At 48.0% G+C, this 24,013-nt stretch overlaps 1 protein-coding gene across 3 annotated transcripts; it reads left to right on the top strand.

The window, feature by feature from the left end:
* The first annotated feature begins 3,756 nt into the window (after positions 1-3,756).
* Positions 3,757-23,070, top strand: HMGCS1 (3-hydroxy-3-methylglutaryl-CoA synthase 1). Of its 3 annotated transcripts, none has more exons than XM_044276206.1 (10): positions 3,757-3,891; positions 15,103-15,560; positions 16,579-16,704; positions 16,917-17,081; positions 17,180-17,348; positions 18,450-18,620; positions 18,714-18,820; positions 19,607-19,732; positions 19,860-20,023; positions 21,984-23,070. In XM_044276206.1, the coding sequence occupies exons 2-10, from the start codon at positions 15,113-15,115 to the stop codon at positions 22,062-22,064; spliced, it is 1,557 nt and encodes a 518-aa protein (XP_044132141.1). In that variant the 5' UTR covers positions 3,757-3,891; positions 15,103-15,112; the 3' UTR covers positions 22,065-23,070. The 3 variants fall into 3 exon arrangements, with proteins under 3 accessions (XP_044132141.1, XP_044132142.1, XP_044132143.1); XM_044276207.1 differs by lacking the exon at positions 3,757-3,891 and adding an exon at positions 12,393-12,522; XM_044276208.1 differs by lacking the exon at positions 3,757-3,891 and adding an exon at positions 13,808-13,959.
* The last annotated feature ends 943 nt before the right edge of the window (positions 23,071-24,013 follow it).

Raw genomic sequence — 24,013 nt, 5'->3', positions numbered from 1 at the left:
AGCAGACCGTGTCAGTGTCCTCAATGATCCCTCAGTGCCTTACAACTACTGGGTGTCCAAGCTGGACACATGGCACGAACTGCCGCTCTACGCCTTGGAGGTGCTGGCCTGCCGTGCTGGCCTGCCCTGCTGCCAGCGTTTTGTCAGAGCGGGTATTTAGTGCTGCTGGGGGCATAATAATAGATAAGCGTATCCACCTGTCAACTGGAAATTCTGACAGGTTGACTCTTATAAAAATGAACAAGGCCTGGATTGCCCCTGACTTCTCTATTCCACCAGAGGAAAGCAGCTGAACATAAAGGCACTCTAAAATGTGTTGTTTATAATGTACTGAATACACTGTATTCCCATGCATCCCTTCCACCACAAAAAAGGGTATATGGTTCAATCTCCCTTTTCTCGTCCTCCTCCTCCTCCATCATATCAACATGCTTATTAGGCTGCCCTCGGTCCTAATGTTTTAGAGGGTCAGTTCAGCAGCAGGCCCTCACCCATAATGTTTTAGAGGATCACCAGCAGGCCCTCACCCATAATGTTTTAGAGGATCACCAGTAGGCCCTCACCCATGATGTTTTTGAGGGTCACCATCAGCTCAGCAGCAGACCCTCACCCCTAAATGTTTAGATGGTCAGCTCGGCAGCAGGCCCTCACCCCTAATTTTTTAGATCAATGATGGTTAACCTGAGGCTCTCCAGCTGTTTCAGAACTACAACTCCCAGCATTCCCACACAGCCTACAGCAGGGGTGTCAAACTCAAATTCATCGGGGGCCGCATCAGCAGTTTGGTCACCCTCAAAGGGCCGGTTGTATCTGTAGGACTATGTGTCCACTCTTTATTATCATAAATTATTGTCACTGCATTCAATTATTACTGTTTTTTGTAATAATGTAAGTAATAACTACAATCTGTGGGTGACTCTTATGGGGGATCTGTGGGTGGCTCTTATGGGGGATCTGTGGGTGGCTCTTATGGGGGGGGGGGATCTGTGTCATCCACAGATCCCCTCCATAAGTGTCCCAGTAGTAGTGAATGACCCTCAATACACGGGCTAGAGGCCGGCATCTGCTTTTATAATGACAGCGGGGCCCGTGCAGTGACTATTCTACTACACGGGCCCCGCTCACTGTATAATTGTATCTCTAATAGTTACCGTATGTATATAATCGCATAAGGAGCGCTGTGTATTACCGGTACTTACAACTACAAGCACTCGCCGAGAGGAGGCAGGAGGCAGGCCAGGAGGACAGGCGCTGGCAGCGTGAGTCATAAGTCATGCGCCCACGCCGCCTGCTTCATTCATAAAGTGGGCGGCGCAGGCGCGTGACGTATGACTCACACTGCCAGCGCCCGTCCTCCCAGCCTGCCTCCTCCCTCCTCTCGGCGAGCGCTTGTAGTAGTGATAATAAAAGGTGAAGGCTGGCGGCCGGAGGCGGCTACGCGGGCCACATGACAAGGTCTGGCGGGCCGGATTCGGCCCGCGGGCCTTGTGTTTGACACCCGTGGCCTACAGCTATCAGCCTACAGCAGGGCATGGTGGGAGTTGTAGTTTTACAACAGCTGGAAAGCGGCAGGTTGGCCATCCCTGTTTTAGATGGTCAGCTCCGCAGCAGGCCCTCGCCCCTAATGTTTTAGAGGGTCACCAGCAGGCCATCAATCATAACGTTTCAAGGGTGTATGATGCCCTCCTTTATGTGTAATAAAGGGTGTATTGTAGTGCCGGTTCCTTGTAATTTTTGGCAGCCCTTTCACTTAGTGCATAGGCTTTATGAGGGTAGGAGTCCCACTACCTGAACAATTGTGCCACAATGTGAATGAGGCCCTCCTTTATGTGATATACAGGTTGTATCGGAGTGCCTCTTCCTTATAATTTTTGGCAGCACTTGCACTTTACATACAAGTAAATATACAGGAAAGAATGTTTTTCCTCTAAAATCGATTTTATCTTTGTAAAAGTGGCGTACTACTCGGACAACATCGTTCCCACGAGTGACCTGGGAGTCCAAGATGCATCCAGACATCCTCCCCATGCTGTTCCAGAACCATTTTAGTGTTGTTTCAATACATTTCTGACCCTTTTCTGCGAACCAGACACCCTCCCCTCTTCAGAGCAGGGGTGCCTGGTTTAATACTCTGGTTCTCCCATTGTGCTCTGTAGAGTACCCGAGCATCCCGAGGTGTTCTACTCGAGCCCCCGAGCACTTTGGTGCTCGACCAACACTAGTACCAGCAATTTTTTCCACCTATGTATACCCATTCTGCGACTTTGTGGAACGAATCTTCTGGATTGTGGACCCATTCATGTCCACAGCACAGGTACGGGCACACATGCTGGAGTGCATGAGCCCTAAAGCAAATAGTCTAGATATGTAACTATGAGCCTGGAGATAAGGGAAGAATGTTATTTGAGCCTAAGGAAGACTTATAGGGCATCTGTCAGCAGATTTGTACCTGTGACACTGGCTGACCTGTTACATGTGCACTTGGTAGCTGAAGGCATCTGTGTTGGTCCCGTGTTCATATGTGTCCGCACTGCTGAGAAAAATTAGGCTTAACCTCTAGGACCAATGGGGCTGTTGCCGTTACACCTAGAGGCTCATTTGCATATATTTAAAGGATAACTGTCATATTTTCACTCAAAATTCAATTTTCATATATGTCGTTACTGCTGTGGTGATAATCCATAATCACTAATTATTGTGTTCACATACCCCTTGTTTAATAAGATTCCGTCCATAGCAACCGCTCCTCACAAGACTTCTCTCAGACTATCTTCTCAAGATGGCCGCCGATGCCCTTACCCTGAGGCTAAGACCCAGAATTACTTTGGCTCATCTCGGGAACGCGCAGCCTCACCTCAACCAATCGGCTCTTCGCAAATTTTGATCACGAATATGGGCACTATCCCGGTCCTACGGGAGCGCGCACGCAGCGTTCGGGACTGCCCACTACTACGTCCTCCCTCTTCTGTATATAGAAGATAGGAGACGGAGGACACCTAGCAACGCTGTTTTAGCCGCACCACGGAAATGCCTGGGGGAGGAAAGAACCTGCTGCAATTACTGGGTAATTCAATACCTCGGGAACTGAGGTAAACTCAGACCAATCCAATCACTATCTGCTGACAGATGCCCTTTACGGTGGGTTTGGCCCGCTGGGTACTGGTCCGGAAAACCCTTTCTAAATAATAATAATAATATTAATTTTATTTTATTTCTTTTTTTTAATTTTATATTATTTACAATTTATAAACCGTTTCTAAATAAATACTTAAAAAATCTCCCCATACAGGTGAGGACCCCCAGATACCAGCCCAAGTCTGGGGGCCTGATATATATAGAAATGTGTCATCCAGCAGCCCCACCCACCGCCTGTCAGCCGTAGTATGAATCCCATCCACTACACTGCAGTACGTGTATCGCAGGTAGACATCACAGTCTACGTCTATTACAACTGTGTGCCCCCCCCCGTAACCTAGCAACCGCCTGAACGATGTGCTCTATGGGCTGCAGCTTCTGCATATACCTCGCCAGTAGTGGGACGCGCGCACTGATTGGCTGAGTCTTCTACTTCTCCGCTTTCTATTGGCTGACGCTCTCTGGCCATACAACGTCACTTTCTCACACCATTCCATAGTAGTGTGCCGGCGAGCCGCTACGATTGGTAAGTGTGAGGCGCCGGTGGGCGTGTCCGACAGGTTCGTGCGGTACCCGCTGCGCTTTCCTATTGGCTGGGAGGCGGTGTCAGTCAGGCGGAGACCTTGCGGTGGCGCGGCGGGGCAGTGCTGAGGATGGTGCGGTTATAAGGACCATACTGCAGCTGCTGTGCACAGAGGTGAAGCGGGCAGCCAGGCACCAGCACCGAGACCCCAGCGTCCTATCAGCCACGTCCAGGTGAGGGGGGCACACTGCATGCAGGGGCAGCTATGAGCACATTGGCACCTGCAGCTGTGGGAGAACTAGAAGTCTCAGAATGCCATGCCAGCATGCTGCTGTAGAAGTAGTGCAGAGCTGTGAGTGTGGGACTACAAGCCCCAGCATGTATGGATGGATTCTTATGGTGTATGGTTTGTAGCAGATCAGTCCAGCTGTGGCTCTTCTCCTGTCATAGAACCAGAAGTCTCAGCATGCCTGGCTAGCTGGCTGTGCAGATCTCTCATTGGAGAACTAGAAGTCTCAGCATGCCTGGCCAGTTGGCTGTGCAGATCTCTCATTGGAGAACTAGAAGTCTCAGCATTCACTGCCAGCTGGCTGTGCAGATCTCTCATTGGAGAACTAGAAGTCTCAGCATTCACTGCCCGCTTACTTGGGGCAGGTGAGCAGTCTATGGCTTTCCTGATGTGTGGGACTAGAAGTCTCAGCATGCCTGGCCAGCTGGCTGTGCAGATCTCGCATTGGAGAACTAGAAGTCTCAGCATGCCTGGCCAGCTGGCTGTGCAGATCTCGCATTGGAGAACTAGAAGTCTCAGCATGCCTGGCCAGCTGGCTGTGCAGATCTCTCATTGGAGAACTAGAAGTCTCAGCATTCACTGCCAGCTTACTTGGGGCAGATGAGCAGTCTATAGATTTCCAGATGTGTGGGACTACAAGTCTCAGCATGCACTGATGGCTTCCTATACCAGTAGTGGAAGGGGGTAGAGCCAGATAGCTCCTTGTGCCATTTTGTCGTTCTCACGGATTTTGACTCTCGCCCGCTCCCCACTTTTCTATGATAGAAATCTCTTGTAATTTCCAGTAGGAGAGCATGGCTTCCGAATTGGGTGGCACCCCACATTGGTATGGTACCTATGGGACTGTGGTACCATTAATATCAAGGTGCCACCCCACTCTCAGTGCCATGAATACCATGCTGAAACCTGTAGTCCTACAGTAAACTAGCGCAGCGTCTATGACTGGGTCTCCGGCGTGAGGCTGGTGTGACGGAGGCGGCTGCACAATCTCATTAGCCGGGAGGATCCGGCCGTATTACCTTGTCATCACCTTCCTAGCAGAAAGCACAAGATGCGTATCTGGATCTAATCCTCCTCATCGACCATGCGCTGGCTAGAGAGTAACCGCCCCGCTGCGTCCAAAATCCCTGTACAGTACTCAGGGGCGTAGCTAAAAGCTCATGGGCCCTGGTGCAAGAGTTCAGCTTGGGCCCCTGTCCCTCAGTGCTTGTTGGCAAGGGGCAGGCGAACACATATCCTTCCTGCTGCCTGAGGTAAACATTAAAAGGGCACCCCCTCATGCCAAATTCTTAACCTAACCCCTTCCACCCAGAGGTGTAAATTAACCAGTATGCTCTTTCTATAATGCCAGTGTCTTATGTGGCACAAGGGTCGTTGGGCCCCTCAGGCTCCTGGGCCCGGTAGCGACTGCTACCTCTGCACCCCCTATAGCTACGCCCCTGATAGTACTGCCAGATACTTATCAGTACCGACTAATACTAATGATTCCCTGCAGGATCCCCTCCTACATGACATGAACGCTCAAAGATGGTGGGAATGACTCCTGTCTTATCACCCCCCACAGCCCCCGCCCTCATATACCACCCCCCATATTTCACAGGGGACCCACAGCCCCCACCCTCGTATCCCACCTCCCATATTACATAGGGGACCCTCACCCTCGTATCCCTCCTCCCATATTACACAGGGGACCCTCACCCTCGTATCCCACCTCCCATATTACACAGGGGACCCTCAGCCCCCACCCTCGTATCCCACCTCCCATATTACACAGGGGACCCTCACCCTCGTATCCCACCTCCCATATTACAGAGGGGACCCTCAGCCCCCACCCTCGTATCCCACCTCCCATATTACACAGGGGACCCTCACCCTCGTATCCCACCTCCCATATTACAGAGGGGACCCTCAGCCCCCACCCTCGTATCCCACCTCCCATATTACACAGGGGACCCTCACCCTCGTATCCCACCTCCCATATTACAGAGGGGACCCTCAGCCCCCACCCTCGTATCCCACCTCCCATATTACACAGGGGACCCTCAGCCCCCACCCTCGTATCCCACCTCCCATATTACACAGGGGACCCTCAGCCCCCACCCTCGTATCCCACCTCCCATATTACACAGGGGACCCTCAGCCCCCACCCTCGTATCCCACCTCCCATATTACACAGGGGACCCTCAGCCCCCACCCTCGTATCCCACCTCCCATATTACACAGGGGACCCTCAGCCCCCACCCTCGTATCCCACCTCCCATATTACACGGGGACCCACAGCCTCCACCCTCATATACCACCCCCCATATTACACAGGGGACCCACAGCCTGCTACCGCAGTACAATACATAGTAGCTTGTAGTCTGCAGATAATGTATCAATTTTTCTGGTGCCGATAGCAGAATATATATAGATTGTATGCTTTGTGCAAAAGTTTTTTTTACAGATTTGTGTGAGTGCATTGCTCAATGCCTATCAGTTTAGATGTCGTAGTAATCTCAGGGTACAATTGCATCCCCCAATTTTCCCCCGATATGCAGATTTGGGGGACAGATTAGCGGAACGGCTTAAAGGGGTTGTTTCACATGAAAGCACTTACTAATGTATTGTTATTACTATGGATGAGCGAATCGACTTTAGATAAAACATTTGAAGTCGATTCACATAAACTTTGTTTCAATACTGTACGGAGCGGTACCTTGGAACTGAACCAGAGTTCGGGAAATGTCTTTTTACAGTATAAATCAATTTATGAAGTTATTACCTGAAGTCTTGCGAGACTTCGTGTAGTAATAACTTTGGCTCATCGGAGCCAATACAATCTAATACGTCGCTCCGTACAATATTGAAACAAAGTTTTATGCAAATAGACTTCGGCTGTTTCATCCCTAGTTATTACCCATATTGCCTCCTTTGCCGGCTGGGCTTCATTTTCCATCACATTATACACTTCTCGTTTCCATGGTTACGACCACCCTGCAATCCAACAGTGGTGGCTGTGCTTGCACACTGTAGGAAAAGGCACCAGCCTATGTACACTGTGGCCTTTTCCTAGTGTACAAGCACAGATCCACAGATCCACCCCATAACGGTGTCCTCCACAGATCCCCCCATAACAGCGTCCTCCACAGATCCCCCCCATAACAGCGTCCTCCACAGATCCCCCCCCATAACAGCGTCCTCCACAGATCCCCCCCCATAACAGCGTCCTCCACAGATCCCCCCCCATAACAGCGTCCTCCACAGATCCCCCCCCATAACAGCGTCCTCCACAGATCCCCCCCCATAACAGCGTCCTCCACAGATCCCCCCCCATAACAGCGTCCTCCACAGATCCCCCCCCATAACAGCGTCCTCCACAGATCCCCCCCCATAACAGCGTCCTCCACAGATCCCCCCCCATAACAGCGTCCTCCACAGATCCCCCCCATAACAGCGTCCTCCACAGATCCCCCCCATAACAGCGTCCTCCACAGATCCCCCCCATAACAGCGTCCTCCACAGATCCCCCCCATAACAGCGTCCTCCACAGATCCCCCCATAACAGCGTCCTCCACAGATCCCCCCCATAACAGCGTCCTCCACAGATCCCCCCCCCCATAACAGCGTCCTCCACAGATCCCCCCCCATAACAGCGTCCTCCACAGATCCCCCCCCCATAACAGCGTCCTCCACAGATCCCCCCCCATAACAGCGTCCTCCACAGATCCCCCCCCCATAACAGCGTCCTCCACAGATCCCCCCCCCCCATAACAGCGTCCTCCACAGATCCCCCCCCATAACAGCGTCCTCCACAGATCCCCCCCATAACAGCGCCCTCCACAGATCCCCCTGCAACACAGCGCCCTCCACAGATCCCCCTGCAACACAGCGCCATCCACAGATCCCCCCGCAACACAGCGTCATCCACAGATCCCCCATAACTATGTCATACCCAGCCGCGTCAGCGGCTCATATGGGAAAATCCAAGCAAATAGACCTCTAGCACAATTCCCTTAAAATATCGCATCTCATATCGTTATCGCAATTTTTAGGGCCCTAATCGCAATCGCACAAAATTCCCATATCGTGCAGCCCTAAACCCTATCAACACTAAATCAAGAGAAATCAAGGAGGCTGTTAGATTCCTCCACGCTCAGCCAATCTCCTTGATTTCCTGACATCAGTCACCTGAGAGACCGTGACAGTATGTGATCCGTTTTTTGCAGATCGGAAACTGTAACTTATTAATCACCAAACACATGAGCAATATGGGCTGGGCATAGCATTTCTACAGTATGGATCCGCAAAATACGGATGTGTTCAGTGTGCGTTCTGTAAATTTTGCGGACCCATTGACTTGAATGGGGCCTCGGACTGTGATTTGCAAACGATAATAGGACATGCACTACTTTTTTGCGGAACGGAAAAAACGGAATGCACACAAAGTACCTTTAGTTGTTTTTACGGACCCATTGAAGTGAATGGTTCCGCATACGGTCCGCAAAAAGAACGGAAGCGGAAAGAAAATACGTTCGTGTGCATGAGTCCTTACAGACATGTGGCCAGTCTTATGCGTTAGGTGGATTGCCCCTTTAATTTGGGACCTTTCGGTTGCAGTGAGTACGGTTGATTTTTAAAAATGTATCTGCCACTCCATGGAAGGATGGGCATCCACGCCCACTGCTGGTTTTGGTTGGTATGTCTTCTGCTTGTACTCGGACACACAGCCACACGTCACTGATGTTTTACTTAACTATTATCCCCCCCAAAAAAGGTTTATTTGGGGTAATGCAAAGAGATGGCGACACACGCGGGTCACGTCTTCCTACTGTCTCATGGCACTGACACCTTTAGGCTTTGTTCACACATAACGGACATGCTGTAGATTTTCTGTCCACATTTGTGGGTGGAAGGTCCACAAAGTATTACATTACCAGCAAAGTGAATGAGATCTTGATAACTTTCCTCCAGGTGCCACGTAAAGATTCCTAGCTGACACTGAGCTTTTAAATCAACAGCACATCAGTTATTTGTGCTGGGATTTACCGCAGATTTTATGCTTTGCACATGTATTAGGTTTTTACACCCCGTGTGGGTGTAGGCTCTCCGCTCCGCTCCATGGTTTACCATATAAGTTTTCAGCCCCAATTGATATCAAGAGGAGCTTTTGTTTAGATGCTCTTGGGGTCTGGGGTCTTCGTCTTAGACACACATACAGGGACGGACTGGGAACTTAAACTGGCCCTGGAAAAAAAACTAAAAGTGGCCCCATGTTATAGGAGGGTACAAATTGACAGAAGGCAGAGCAACACAAGTAGGCGGGGCTAGCAATACCATAGTGCAGCGCAAAATACTGCCGCCTCTCTGTAGTATTTAACTGTATAACTGTCCCAAGGATGAGTATACAGTTGAAATCAGAAGGGGACCTATGGCCGCCAGCCAGATGCATAATTAATTAAAGGGGTTGTCCCCTGAAAAACATTCTACAGTTTTCAAACCAGCACCTGGATCTGAATTGTTTTGTAGTTGTATGTAATAAAAAATTTAGCATAGCCACTGAGTTATTCAATAAAATGTATCTGTATGTATTTTTTTTTTTTACCTGCTCACTGAGATGGCCGCACATGCTCAGTTTCATTCTTCAACTGCCTCCTGAGCTGTGATAGGGAGGGCATGGACACGCCCCCTTAGCTGTGATAGGGAGAGCATGGACACGCCCCCTGAGCTGCAGCACAAAGGACACTCCCCTTGATATAAATCTAGCAGAGCAATGAATGGGGAGATCTCTGGATCCATGTGAGGTACAGGGCTGGTTCTTATTACTGCCTAAATAAAGTACGTTAAAATTATTTTTATTAAATTATATATTAAGATATCTGCAACACATTAGGCTTGGTAGGGTGAACAGGGATATCACAGACTGATGATGCTGATCCCTATAATCATCACTACCACTAGAACTCCATAAAAAAAGGAGTCAATAATATATGGCGTATTCCTTAATTTATCTGGGGTAAACTGGTAGCTTCCATACATAGGCACCTGATTGAAACAGTGGGTGAATGTGACAGGTCTCTAGTATAAGAGACTCTGCACACCACACAGTGTCAGGTAGCACTACTAGGATAGCCCAAACCCCACTCGATAATAGTATAGGAAATAGGCCGTAGGCTTCTGCAGTCAGCAAATCAATCTGTAGTTGTAGCCACAGAGAATGATTGCTCGACGCGTTTCTCTTGTCCAACCTGTTGGTTGGTTCATCAGGAGCAAATAAATGAAGCCTCTGTTATCACCGCATGTCACCCTCTCACACCGGGTGCATTACAGAGTAACAAGAGGTCTCAGAGATCATTTGACTAAATGAAGAACTATATGCAGTTGGTATAATGTATACAGTCCTACATTACACATCAAGCTCACTGCCACCGTTTTAATATCATTCCCCTTACACTGGGGATAACGGTTGTTAATGAACTGGGTGTTTTAACAGAATGTGCTGGACGCCACTGATGACGTGCGTGCAGCAAGAGCCTTCGGCAATGTGGCTGGTTCTGGCTTTGTTAGGGCTCATGCACACTAATGTATTTTCTTTCCGTTCCGTTCTTTTTGCGGACCGTATACAGAACTATTCATTTCAATGGGTCCGCAAAAAAACGGAAGTTACTCTGTGTGCATTCCATTTCCGTTCCGCAAAAAAATAGAACATGTCCTATTATTGTCTGCATTACAGACAAGGATAGGACTGTTCTATTAGGGGCCAGCTGTTCCATTCCGCAAAATACATATGGTCGTGTGCAAAAGGCCTTAGAAAGAGGCTGTCATGTACTCTGTCTGATTTTCATTTTTTAAATTAGTCATGGAATAACCCCTTTAATGCCGGGAGTATCAGATCGTTATGTACCCAGCCGGCAGCTGTGAAGAGCGGCGGCCCCTTCCCGGGCTTCTTTTTTTCTGTAAGGTCAATGGCCAGTCCGCACCTGCACACATACAAGCAGGATTTCTAACTTTCCTCTACGTGGAGTCGTTCCCTTTGTTTGGCAGGATATATGCAAACATGGACTTTCTAGTAGCACGAATATCAGCCATACAGTTCTACCTGCAGAGTGCTCTTTATGCAGCCATAGGGGGAGATTTATCATCTTCCTTGCGCCTAAAAAGTGGCGTTAAAAAGTCGCAATTTACTTGTTTGAAACTTTTTAAATCTCTGTTTCTTTACTCATTTATGCAGCTACCTGTATAATGCAGTTCAATGCTGGCTGCCACTAGGGGGAGCACTCTACACACTCGGGTATGCAGCTACCTGTAAAATGCGGTACAATGCTGGCTGCCACTAGGGGGAGCACTCTACACACTTATTTATGCAGCTACCTGTATAATGCGGTACAATGCTGGCTGCCACTAGGGGGAGCACTCTACACACTCGTATACAGCTACCTGTATAATGCAATACAATGCTGGCTGCCACTAGGGGAGCACTCTACATACTCAGGTATACAGCTACCTGTATAATGCAGTACAATGCTGGCTGCCACTAGGGGGAGCACTCTACACACTCTGGTATTCAGCTACCTGTATAATGCAATACAATGCTGGCTGCCACTAGGGGAGCACTCTACATACTCAGGTATACAGCTACCTGTATAATGCGGTACAATGCTGGCTGCCACTAGGGGGAGCACGCTACACACTCTGGTATACAGCTACCTGTATAATGCAGTACAATGCTGGCTGCCACTAGGGGAGCACTCTACACACTCGGGTATACAGCTACCTGTATAATGCAGTACAATGCTGGCTGCCACTAGGGGAGCACTCTACATACACATTTATACAGCTACTTGTATAATGCAATACAATGCTGGCTGCCACTAGGGGAGCACTCTACACACTCGGGTATACAGCTACCTGTATAATGCGGTACAATGCTGGCTGCCACTAGGGGAGCACTCTACATACTCAGGTATACAGCTACTTGTATAATGCGGTACAATGCCGGCTGCCACTAGGGGGAACACTCTACACACTCAGGTATACAGCTCCTGTTTGAGTCTATGGGAGCAGTGTAAATATATTCAGTTAGCTCCCCCTAGTGGCCAAGCAGAATTTTGCGCAACCTCCGATTCCTCGCAGTGTTAAAATATATTGCAGTGCTTTTCCCTAAACATTTGGGCAGCTTTTATGAGGTTTTAGGCCATTGTCCGTATTTAATGACGTTCCGGGTCAGCCCTGGCTGAGCTGCTTATAGCTTCGCTCGGCGCTTTCAACGCTCATGGTTGTCAGCCTTTTACGCATGCGCTGTGAATGTGCCACGCACAATATGGCGGTTGGACCGTAGTAATTAGTCACATGACGCGCAGTTGACCTTCCTGGAGAAGCCGTCGCGCGGCTTCACTGTGTGGGAGGTTTCTTGCCCTGATCAAATATGGCGGCACGAGGCGTCGTCTTTGATGCCGCAGTGAGAGAAGCGCGCATGCGCAGTGACGGGCTGCGCCCGGCTGTGTCAGTGCAGGCTTGTGATGAGACCTGAAAGCGTGTGACCTCTCCGCAAAGTGACTGCTGGGGACACGGGCGAGCTGGCCGGTCATTATCAGCGGTAAGGGGGACAGCCACTGGGCTAGACTGCCGCAGCAGATGATGGGCTCCAGAAGAACTAGAAGTCTCAGCAGTCTTGTAAACTGGTAGCCAATAGCATGCTGTAATAGTCACTTGTAGCTTGTTGCTTTTGTGAGACTTCACTCCAATGCTGAGAGTTGTAGCCTCTGCAGCCATAGGGCTCGTTCACACGACCGTGCTGTTTTTTGCTGTCCGCAAATTGCCCCCCATGTGCCTTCCGGAATTTGCGTAACAGAACAGGAGGCCCATTATATAAATGCCTATTCTTGTCCGCAAAACGGACAAGAATAGGACATGCCTCATAATTTTTGCGGGGCCACGTAACGGAGCAATGGATGCAGACCGCACACGCATGTTTTGCTGACCCATTGAAATGAATGGTGCCAAAGACGTTTGTGTGAACGAGCCCATAGTCAGTGGTTTAGGGACCCATGTTCTGTAATGCCATGATATAGGACAGCGCTGATGGGGGCGAGAATGCTGGTGGCCCTGGGCGCTGGATCGGGGGGGCGAGAATGCTGATGGCCCTGGGGCCTGGATCGGGGGGGGGCGAGAATGCTGGTGGCCCTGGGCCCTGGATCGGGGGGGGGGGCGAGAATGCTGGTGGCCCTGGGCCCTGGATCGGGGGGGGGGGGGCGAGAATGCTGGTGGCTCTGGGCCCTGGATCGGGGGGGGCGAGAATGCTGGTGGCCCTGGGCGCTGGATCGGGGGGGGGGAGAGAATGCTGGTGGCCCTGGGCGCTGGATCGGGGGGGGGGGAGAGAATGCTGGTGGCCCTGGGCGCTGGATCGGGGGGGGGGAGAGAATGCTGGTGGCCCTGGGCGCTGGATCGGGGGGGGGGAGAGAATGCTGGTGGCCCTGGGCGCTGGATCGGGGGGGGGGAGAGAATGCTGGTGGCCCTGGGCGCTGGATCGGGGGGGGGGAGAGAATGCTGGTGGCCCTGGGCGCTGGATCGGGGGGGGGGAGAGAATGCTGGTGGCCCTGGGCGCTGGATCGGGGGGGGGGGGGGGGGAGAGAATGCTGGTGGCCCTGGGCGCTGGATCGGGGGGGGAGAGAATGCTGGTGGCCCTGGGCGCTGGATCGGGGGGGGGGGAGAGAATGCTGGTGGCCCTGGGCGCTGGATCGGGGGGGGGAGAGAATGCTGGTGGCCCTGGATCGGGGGGGGGGCGAGAATGCTGGTGGCCCTGGGTGCTGGATCGGGGGGGCGAGTTTTTTCGGGAATGTTCCTGATAATCTTATAATTACTGTCTGTAATACCCAGGATATGTAACGAGATGTAACATTCCCACCGCGACACACCCAGAGATTAGGTCTGTAATTGTGTTACCGCCAGACGGTGGGTGACGGCACACCGGCGGTCATCGCCGCACCTGCTGGGATCATCACCGACTTGTCCCAGGACTCTCCTAGATTCCTTGGTGAGATGTAATGCTGACCATGTATTTGTCTCGATCAGATCACCTATAAAACGGATTACGTCACACTCGGGCAGGAGCAGAGGACGCTGGTGGTTGTAGTATAATTATTATTATTTTATTTTTTTGCACGGTCCAAAGTTCTCCTGTCCCCGTTTGTGAATTTGTTTGGTCTTATGGTCAGACAGTCTGCTGGAGTGATCCATACAGTCTGTACACCGCTGGGGTGCGTCTGTTTCCCGTCATTGCAGAATTGCCATTGTTTTACGGTAGTAGAAAATCTCATCTGCCGCGTGTTGCTTTATACTGCGGGTTTCCACCACAGGTTTCATTATTTGCACTGCAGAGGGTAAAATCCACGAAATCTGCATGTAACTAAAGGGAGATGTACCGTTCATGGCTGCCACTTGTCCAGTGACAGGTTCCCCTTAAGGGGGCTTTCTGATTTTTGGATGAATAACATTTATGTTGTAACTTGCCTTCTTCAGCCGCTCAGTCCTCTAGAGGCTGGATCTTGGAGAGTGTCCGGGATCAGATCTCCCTACAGGTCCAGGGAAACCTTAAACCTATCAGCAGGTTTGTCCCTATGACACTGGCTGACCTGTTACATGTGCACTTGGCAGCTGAAGGCATCTGTGTTGGTCCCATGTTCATATGTGCCCGCATTGCTGAGAAAAGTGATGTTTTATTATATGCAAATGAGCCTCTAGGAGCAACGGGGGCGTTGCTGTTACACCTAGAGGCGCTGCTCTCTTTGCAACAGCCACGCCCTCTGCCCTTTGATTGACAAGTCGAGACTGAAAACGTCATCAAACCTGCCTGGCCATGTCAATCAAAGTGCAGAGGGTGTGGCAGTTGCAGAGCCTCTAGGTGTAATGGCAACGCCCCCATTGCTCCTAGAGACAGGTTTCTGCCATCCTCTGCTACAGTTCAGAAATTGGTGCATTTCCTCAGGTTTTATTATTCTTGGAAGTGATTATTATATATATATTTTATTGTTTTTTTTTCTTTTTCTTTTTTTTTATGGACTTTTTTGGGAATGTGGCGCACTGCACGGCGAGCGCACGGGGGTCATTTGTTTTTGACCATTTTCTTTTTATCCTTAGGAAACTCACTTTTTCCTGTTTTCCTCCCTTCTCTGTCTAGATTGATCACCATGCCTGGATCTCTTCCTGCCTCCGCTGAAGCCTCTTGGCCTAAAGATGTGGGAATTGTCGCTTTGGAGATCTACTTCCCAGCGCAGTACGTAGACCAGGAAGAGCTGGAGAAGTTTGATGGGGTCGGAGCAGGGAAGTACACCATTGGCTTGGGCCAGTCTAAGATGGGCTTCTGCTCAGACAGAGAAGACATCAACTCCCTGTGCCTGACCGTGGTCCAGAGGCTGGTGGAGAGGAACAACCTGTCGTACGACTGCATCGGAAGATTAGAAGTGGGAACGGAAACGATCATCGACAAGTCCAAATCTGTAAAGACTGTTCTCATGCAGCTGTTTGAAGACTCTGGAAACACAGACGTTGAGGGCATTGACACGACGAATGCTTGTTATGGGGGCACCGCAGCGCTCTTCAACGCTGTGAACTGGGTGGAGTCGAGCTCTTGGGATGGTAAGCTTTATATCAGTGGTCCCAAATCTGTGGCCTGCTGGGGACCCCTTTTTGTGAGCTCAGTAGAGTTCATGTGACCCTCTGTTACGTGGTCACACATTCATCTGAATGGGCGCCTTACAATACTCTTTCCCATGCTGGAGTTTAGCAGGACTCCCCCAGCCTTCCATCGTAGCTGATCAAGGTGGAGACTACCTCCTTTTAAGAGGGGGTTTTCGGCCCAAGACGATCCCTTTAACTCTCAGAATTCTGTCCATCCAGGCTATTTCGGCAGCACCCTCTTGAACTGAATGAGACTTATTTATTGGATTTCTTTCAGCCTAGCTCCGGATACTTTATGCATTTTCTGTCTAAATCTCCCTAAGACATATCTGTTTAACCCTTTCCCACCCAAGCACCATACATCTTGGGGCAAATTCACATTGCATTTTTGGCGTTGTTTTTCAAGCCTCTAAAAAACCTCCCATTTATTTCAGTAGGGGGCAGAATATGTTTTTTTGTTTTTTTTTCCCATGCTGGAAAAAAGCGCAGCATGCTCTCTCTTGGTGGGGAATCCGTGCAGATTCTCCCATTTGAAATGAAGCGCCAAGACCGCGCTGAAAATTAGCCTGTTTTTCAAAATCCATTATGTGAACTGACCTTTAGGGAGATAACGGCTGCCAGTTAAAGTTGCGCCCTGTAAATGAGCAGCCTGGGATACAGATTTTATTTGGATACAGCTGCCACGCTGATTAAATGGCCAGGGCCAATTCCGATATTGGCCATTACACCCCTTAGTTGCCGCAGTGACTGTTGACTGCGACATCTAAGTGGCTTTGCAGAGACTGGGCTCTCCCCCTGTCACCCCATCCCAGACTGGCAATTGTTTTGTCATGTCGGCTTATTAAATGCCCCTGTGTCCGCCATGTATATTTGCCACTTAGGCGCTGCTTTATAGATGGTCAATATGACATTCGAAATGGTGCCATTGAAATGTGCCTTTTTGCTGTGTATAGTAACATTGATCCTTTTCCTGCAGGACGCTATGCCCTGGTGGTTGCTGGAGACATTGCTGTGTACGCCACAGGAAGTGCCAGGCCAACAGGAGGGGCAGGAGCCGTTGCGATGCTCGTGGGGCCAAACGCTACCCTCGTATTAGAAAGAGGTTAGTTTATTTGAGTACTTGTTGCCTGGACACAGCCCTTACTATATATACCGGTAATGTCCTTCACTATGATGGATGATACAATGCCGCCCCCTAGTGTCCTGAAGCAGAAATTGTAGATTTTTGGGTCAGAAATCTTTGAAAATGTAATACCCCCCCCCTCCCCCCCCCCCCAACAAACACGCTGAGCGGTGTCTTTCCTGATATTGTAGGGTTGCGTGGAACACACATGCAGCATGCTTACGACTTCTACAAACCGGACATGGTGTCTGAATATCCAGTTGTTGACGGGAAGTTGTCCATCCAGTGCTATCTCAGCGCATTGGATCGCTGCTATTCCACTTACCGCAAGAAAATCCAGGCACAGTGGCAGAAAGGTAAGTTGTCTTCTGGCTCCCGGGCAGAATTGATGTTTATGTGTGTCTTCTGCAGAAATGATTACATAATTTATTTTCTTATTTTTTTTTATATATAGAGGGAATTGATAGGCCATTCACTCTGGATGACTTCAGCTTCATGGTTTTTCACTCTCCTTACTGCAAACTTGTGCAGAAATCTCTTGCTCGTCTGTTACTGAATGACTTCATTAGCGATCCAAGTCCAGACACGGAGAGTGGAGTCTATGCTGGCCTCGACTCATTCCGGTAAGAGTCTTTATATAATTGACAAAGTATAAACTGACGGTGGTGCTGGGTCAATGATCACACAACCAAGGCGGTGCCCCCTTTATTTTGGGTTCTGCAGCACGGTAGATGTTGAGGCAGGGTCACATTAAATTCTGGGTGGCATTTCCCGTTGCTGTGATACAGTTTGCCACTGAGCGATTATACAGATGCTGGATATCCTCCTGTGGTCATTCAAAGCTCTTTTAGCTTGGACCTGTAGTTCAGCCAAGGTGGTGGGAGATCCGTGTTCCCCCCCCCCCCCCCATCCAGTCCCAGACATTCTGGATGTGGGAGAGATCTAGTGATCGAGCTGTCACTACTGAAGGTCACAGTGATGGAAATCGCCTACTGCCATCATGCATAGTGCGGGGACACACAGGAGTTCCAGTCTGATCACGGGTCTACTGTCCTGTACTTACAGTACATTTGCAGTCGGGTTTAAAGCCACAGCATCGTAGATCATATGATGCTGTGAGTTTGCCTCGGGCAAGCTGTGGACATCTGGGAAATAAGGCTGTCACGCAGCATGTTTTCATGGACCACATACAGCACTGTGGAAGCATCCGTCTCTTTGGTCAACGGCTCATGCACACGACCGTTGGTTGTTTTGCCATCCGCAAAGCATGGATACTAGCTGCGTGCATTCCACATCCAGATCCTAATAGAACAGTCCCATCCTTGTCCGTAATGCGGGCAATAATAGGACATGTTCTATTTATATGTGGAGCGGCCATACGGATACGGAATGCACACGGAGTCATTTCCGTCGTTTTTGCTGCCCCTTTGAAGTGAATGGTTCTGCATACAGGCCGCAAAAATAAACGGCACGGAAGCAGAAAAAAAAGAATACGTTTGTGTGCATGAGCCCTAAGTGACTATTTGTGGTGCTCTCTGTACCCTGGGACGGTCTGTGGAATGGTTATGTCCCAGGATACAGGAGATCGTTCACAGTAGACGGGAGCCGGAGCCCTCCTGACACGTCTGTTACACCGAGCACTTGTTTCCCTGTGAAGTTACAAATCTGCAGCATTTTTCACTCAAGCTGTTCGGTAAAGGCTGTTTTGCCTGTTCTCATTTTAGGGATGTGAAATTGGAGGATACCTACTTTGACAGAGACGTAGAAAAAACCTTCCTGAAGTCCAGTGCCGAAGTCTTTGATCAGAAGACAAAAGCGTCATTGTTGGTTTCCCGAGAGAACGGCAACATGTACACCCCCTCTGTATATGGCTGCCTCGCCTCTGTGCTAGCTCAGTGAGTACTATCTCTATGCAGACCAAAACCTGACGTCACAAAAACGTAAAAATGAATTTTTATAACGCTGGGTATTTATTTTTTGCTTTTTAGGTATTCCCCTCAGCAGTTAGCAGGGCAGAGGATTGGAGTGTTTTCCTATGGATCTGGTTTTGCTGCTACTTTATACTCTATTAAAGTTTCCCAAGATGCCACGCCTGGTAAGAACAGAATTGTCTTTTTATTATTACTATTGTCCAAGACTTGGAGAAGAGGCAAAAATGTAAAATTGGGGAATTCTTAGTTAACAGAGGAGGTTCCTCATTCAAGAACGTCATCTTTCATCCAGAACGAAGAGCTGCAAAGGCGGTTATCACTTTGGAGGAGCTGGCACTTCGTTGCATTGCATTGTTTCAGTGCCCTCTGTGTAAAGCTTTTTTTCCCATGTGCTGGCACTGCTGGAGACTTAAAGGAGTTGTTCATCCATGGGAACCTTTTCTGCAGACTCCCCTCCCCCCCAGTGTGGTTGGACTTGCGGTGGAAGACATACTTATCTGATCCCACAACTGTCTTCCATCCCCATTGTGCCACCTTGGCCTCGGGTCTCCCCATGTCAACATCTGGTGACTGGCTGCAGCGGTAACTTGTCACCCATGTGTCAGAAGTCACTGCTGCGGCCAGTCACTGGCTGCAGCAACCACATGACCAGGGTCAAAGTGGGGGGTCTGCAGAAAATGTGCCCAGTGGAGAACAACCCCTTTAAAACACTTGCTACTGGATTGCAGATCACAGGGGTCCAAGCAGAAGGACTCCTTATTGTAGAGGGATTCTCTAAAGCAGAGATGATCTGAGTAGTAATTCATTTGGTATTACATATCTGTCATCTGTAGTGGAATTGTAATTGTGAAGGTGTAGCGATAAAGAAATGGTATGTGTGAGAATCGCTCACTTATATTCTGCCCGGACTGTAGCGTACGTCTGAGCATGCACCATGCTGTCTTCTGTAGGCTCCTCTCTGGATAAGCTGACTTCCAGTCTGTCTGACTTGAAAGCAAGATTGGACTCCAGGAGAAACGTTCCTCCCAGTGTCTTTGCAGAAAACATGAAGTTAAGAGAAGACACTCATCATTTAGGTATGAGCTACTGATGAATTACTAAAGATGATGGATCGAAATGATCTTCTACTTTATACACCTAAACAAAGACTCTTTCCATTTGACTAGTTGGTTGCTCTTTTCTGAACCTTCCTTTCTCCTGCAGCCAATTACATACCTCAGGGCTCTGTGGATGACCTGTTTGCTGGCACATGGTACCTGGTGCGGGTGGATGAGAAGCACAGGAGGTATTATGCATGTACCTCATTACTGAATGATGGTCCTCTGGAGGCAACGCTGGAATCGGTCCACTCAACAAACTCTAGTGAGGTAATTACACCTGTATACTGGGCAGCCCTTGACAATTTTGACAGCTACGCTATTCATGCCCCTAGTGGTTGAGGGCAGATTGGCCACAGAATTTGGGTTAGTGCCATGGCCTTTTTCTGTGTCTGTGACGTCTCACATGGTCTTTGTGCAGATCAGTCCCATTCAGGACTGGCAATACTAAGCATATCCACTATACATTGTACGGTACTGCGGTTCTGGTAGTGAGCTAGGAGGCTGCAGCACTCTTCTGAGCATAGCCGCTCCTTGAAACAGCTGTACAGTGCCTGGAGTCCGATCCCCACCAATTAGATATCGATGACCTATCCAGATAACTCTCAGAAAACCCCTTCAGCACCGCCACCGAACATCATATGCAAGGTTTAGAAATAGCTCCTGTTTGCAGGCGCCATAGCTGCCAGGTTTCTGCTGTTTTAACAGTAGAGATCCGGGGTTAATGTCTGCTATCAGTGATGATGCCGATAGCAAACATTTGAAGGGGTTATCCAAAATCTCTGATTATACTTACCCCGCTCGTGTCGCTCCTGATCCCTGCACGGCCGCCGCTGCATCTCCCTCATGTGTGATGATAGGGAGACTCATCCCCTAGCGGGGGACGGGGAGATGCAGCGGCGGCCGTGGGGGATCAGGAGCGACGTGGGTGCAGGGAAGCAGGTAAGTATATGAGGGGTGGGCATTAGGGGGGCATGTTTTAGACATTGGATAACCCTTTTAACCTCTTGTCTGAGGCAGCTTTACCTGGTTGCTCTTTTTTTTTGTTTGTTTTTTCTTGTTTTTTTTAAGAGTTCCAGGCTATTACAGCTGTTGTTCTACTAGAGGCCTGCAGGTGGCAGGCCTCCATAAGACAATAACAAATCTGCTATAGATTGTGATGCTAATTCATTCCATTGTAAAGGGGAAGCGATCTGAAGATTGCATATTCAGGATTCAAGTCCCCTACAGGAGGCTTAAAAAGAAGATTAAAAAAAATGTGGACATATTTAAAAAATATATATATATATATAAAAAGAATCTAAAAATTCAAACCCCCTTCTCTTTTTCCATGATTGGAAAAAAAAAAAATATATTTGCATCGCAGCATCTCATAATGCCCAAACTATTAAAATATAAACTTATTTATCCCATACGGTGAATGCTGTAGCAGAAAAAAATAAAATAAATAAAAGCAGCAGATTTGTCGGTTTTTCATCGCTTGATTGACCCACAATGCTATTAAAAACCTGCAGATAGTCACCTGGCTCCATAGACATAACTAAAAAAAATAATAAAAAATTATGTGGGGGTCATATGGTTTATGTAAAAAATCCGTTTTTGTTGAAAGTCTTTTTATTTAATTTTTTTAAGTATTAAAACACAAGAAATAAAACTATACAAATTTGGTATCGCTGTAATCGTACTGACCCTGGGAATGAAGTTGACAGGTCAGTTTTACCACCTAGGGAATTCCATAAAACTCTGGCGGAATTAAATATTATTTTTTTTTTCAATTCCTCCCTATTTGGAATAGTTATTTTTCTGCTTCACACTACATAGTATGCAATATTAAATGGTGCCATTAGAAAGTACAATAAAAAAAAAACGCAAGCCCTCGTACGGCTATGTGAACAGAAAAATTCAAAAGTTATGACCCCTGGAAGTAAAAAAGAAAAAAAAAAAAAAAAAAAAAATGGAGATGCAAAAATGGAAAATTGCCCGGCCCTGAAAGAGATAAAGAAACAGCAAAGCTGCAAGAGGGTGCTGACACTGTCTGGTCTTCTATAGTAGACAACGCACTGGGGTAGGGCTACTATTGCATCCAGTTACCTTACAGCCAGATACAAGTTTGAACTGGGTTTAAAAAAAAAAAAAACAAGGAAGGTTTGCTTATTTGTGTTAGATATTCACAGTTTATGTAGTGTTATGTCCTAGTTGTAAACCTGCTTTCTTTCTTCTTATACAACAGCACTTCCCAAGCCCTGCTAAGAAGGTGCCAAGAATCCCCACAGAGAAAGAGGCCATTTCTGTCGAAAGCGGAGAGCACTGACATGCCTCTTCCCGAACCGACGCATTTCACGTTCGTGGATTCAGATACAAGATCAACAACCTCCCTGCACCTTTATCATTTTTAACAGAATCGCTACAGAATATAAATGGTTATAGAATAACTATACATCTATATTGTACATAGGAAAGGGCTTTAGCACCTGGTATCGGCCGTCTTCAGAATATTTTCTATCTTTTTTAAGAAAATGTAAAAGGTATTTGGTACCTTGGCTCAGTGCTTTGGTTAGCTCCACTGCTTTCTAGGTATGATTGTTCAGGGAATGTCCCTGTCTTCTTTAATCTGGAACCATTGTGTTTTGAACAGTGAACCCGTCATTTTAAACGTGTAATTTGTCCACTGCCCACCCCAAGGGTGGCCACACGAAAGCCTCTGCTCTATCATTGTGCAGCACTTTACACAAGCTCTGTCGTGGTTGAACAGTGTCCGTGAATTGCTCAAATACACAATTTCTCCTCTTGTTTCAGCAAGTCGTCCAGAAACCCGGTCTCTTACAGTATTTATTTTTTTCCTACCTGCCTGGGTTGTGTATGTACAGAATTGTCCCCAGGAGAAAGCTTTGACGATCACATTGGTGCTAAACATTTTGGGTCATACCAAACTGTAAAAAATGTAGAAAATTAATGTAAATTGCATTTTTTTTTTCCAGTTTTGTTTAATTTTCTTTATTTCTTGTCTTGAACTCTTATCGGTTCCTTACACCTAGTAGAAGCAGCCATTTTGTACACACATAGATCCTAAAGGAAGAAGTACATTTCCTTTATACTTCTGTCCTCCTCGGGATTTAGAGCAATTGGAACTGCAGCCCACAAACGACACAAAACCAGTGACGTTAGTGTGGCCCGTTTCCCATCGAGGTAACCAGTGCTGCCTCCCCTGTGTGAACCTGACCAGAAACTTCTTAAAGAAATATCCCTTAAAGGCCATGTCCACCTTCACAACCTTTTATAATGTATTGTAATTGAAAAATAAAACAAATTTACAAGTAGTCGTGATTGTAAATGTCCTTTTGTTGATCCATGTGTCTCCATGGTAACAGACTACAAACAAACCCTGTGTAGTCTGATACTGCAGACATACTCTTTCTGTTCCCTATTAGCTCGAAGTAGAGGACTCCCAGGAGTATGTTAATATGAACACATACGTCTACATAGGAGCTGTATACACACAGGACATTTTTAATGAAGACCGTTTGCTAAGTTTGTTAAAATTTGCTAAGTTTGCTTTCTATTTTAAACGGTACAGTAAACTAAAATTAGAAATGTGATTTTGAAGGTTGGACATAGCCTTTATAGGCAGCGTAATTTAGGCTACTTTCACACTAGCATTAATGTTTTCCGGTATTGAGATCCGTCATAGGGTCTCAATACCGGGAAAAAAACGCTTCCATTTTGCCCCCATTCATTGTCAATGGGGACAAAACGTAACTCAACAGAACGGAAAGCTCCAAAATGCATTCTATTCCGTTCTCATACCGGAGAGCAAACCGCAGCATACTGGTGTTTTCTTTCCGTCCTGGGATGCGGAGCAAGACGGATCCGTCATGACCCACAATGCAAGTCAATGGGGACGGATCTGTTTTCTCTGACACAATAGAAAACTGATCCGTCCTCCATTTACTTTCAATGGAGTTCATGACGGATCCGTCTTGGCAATGTTAAAGATAATACAACCGGATCCGTTCATAACAGATGCAGACGGTTGTATTATCAGTAATGGAAGTGTTTTTGCTGAGCCCTGCCGGATCCAGTATAAAACGCTAGTGTGAAAGTAGCCTAAAAGTGCTGTATTTTACAGGGATATTTTCAGTTCACAAGTCGCATTAAATTTTGTTGTGTAATTTTCTCATGATTTGTATAATATTTTCTGTGTACTACTCTACTTTGTACAGTCTGATTTTCATTTTTTTTTGTTGTGAAGCAATTATATGA

This window comes from Bufo gargarizans, chromosome 1 (assembly GCF_014858855.1).
Source record: "Bufo gargarizans isolate SCDJY-AF-19 chromosome 1, ASM1485885v1, whole genome shotgun sequence".
NCBI lineage: Eukaryota > Metazoa > Chordata > Amphibia > Anura > Bufonidae > Bufo > Bufo gargarizans.
Note: the sequence above shows the minus strand (reverse complement) of the source record. Positions and strands in the feature narration are given on the sequence as shown.

Bases quoted from the DNA above. Each gene is read 5' to 3' on its own strand.
- HMGCS1 (XM_044276206.1), top strand. From the start codon at position 15,113: ATGCCTGGATCTCTTCCTGCCTCCGCTGAAGCCTCTTGGCCTAAAGAT. The intron at 17,082-17,179 runs GTAAGTTGTCTT...TTTTATATATAG, and splicing joins CCAGGCACAGTGGCAGAAAG to AGGGAATTGATAGGCCATTC. The intron at 19,733-19,859 runs GTATGAGCTACT...TTTCTCCTGCAG, and splicing joins AGAAGACACTCATCATTTAG to CCAATTACATACCTCAGGGC.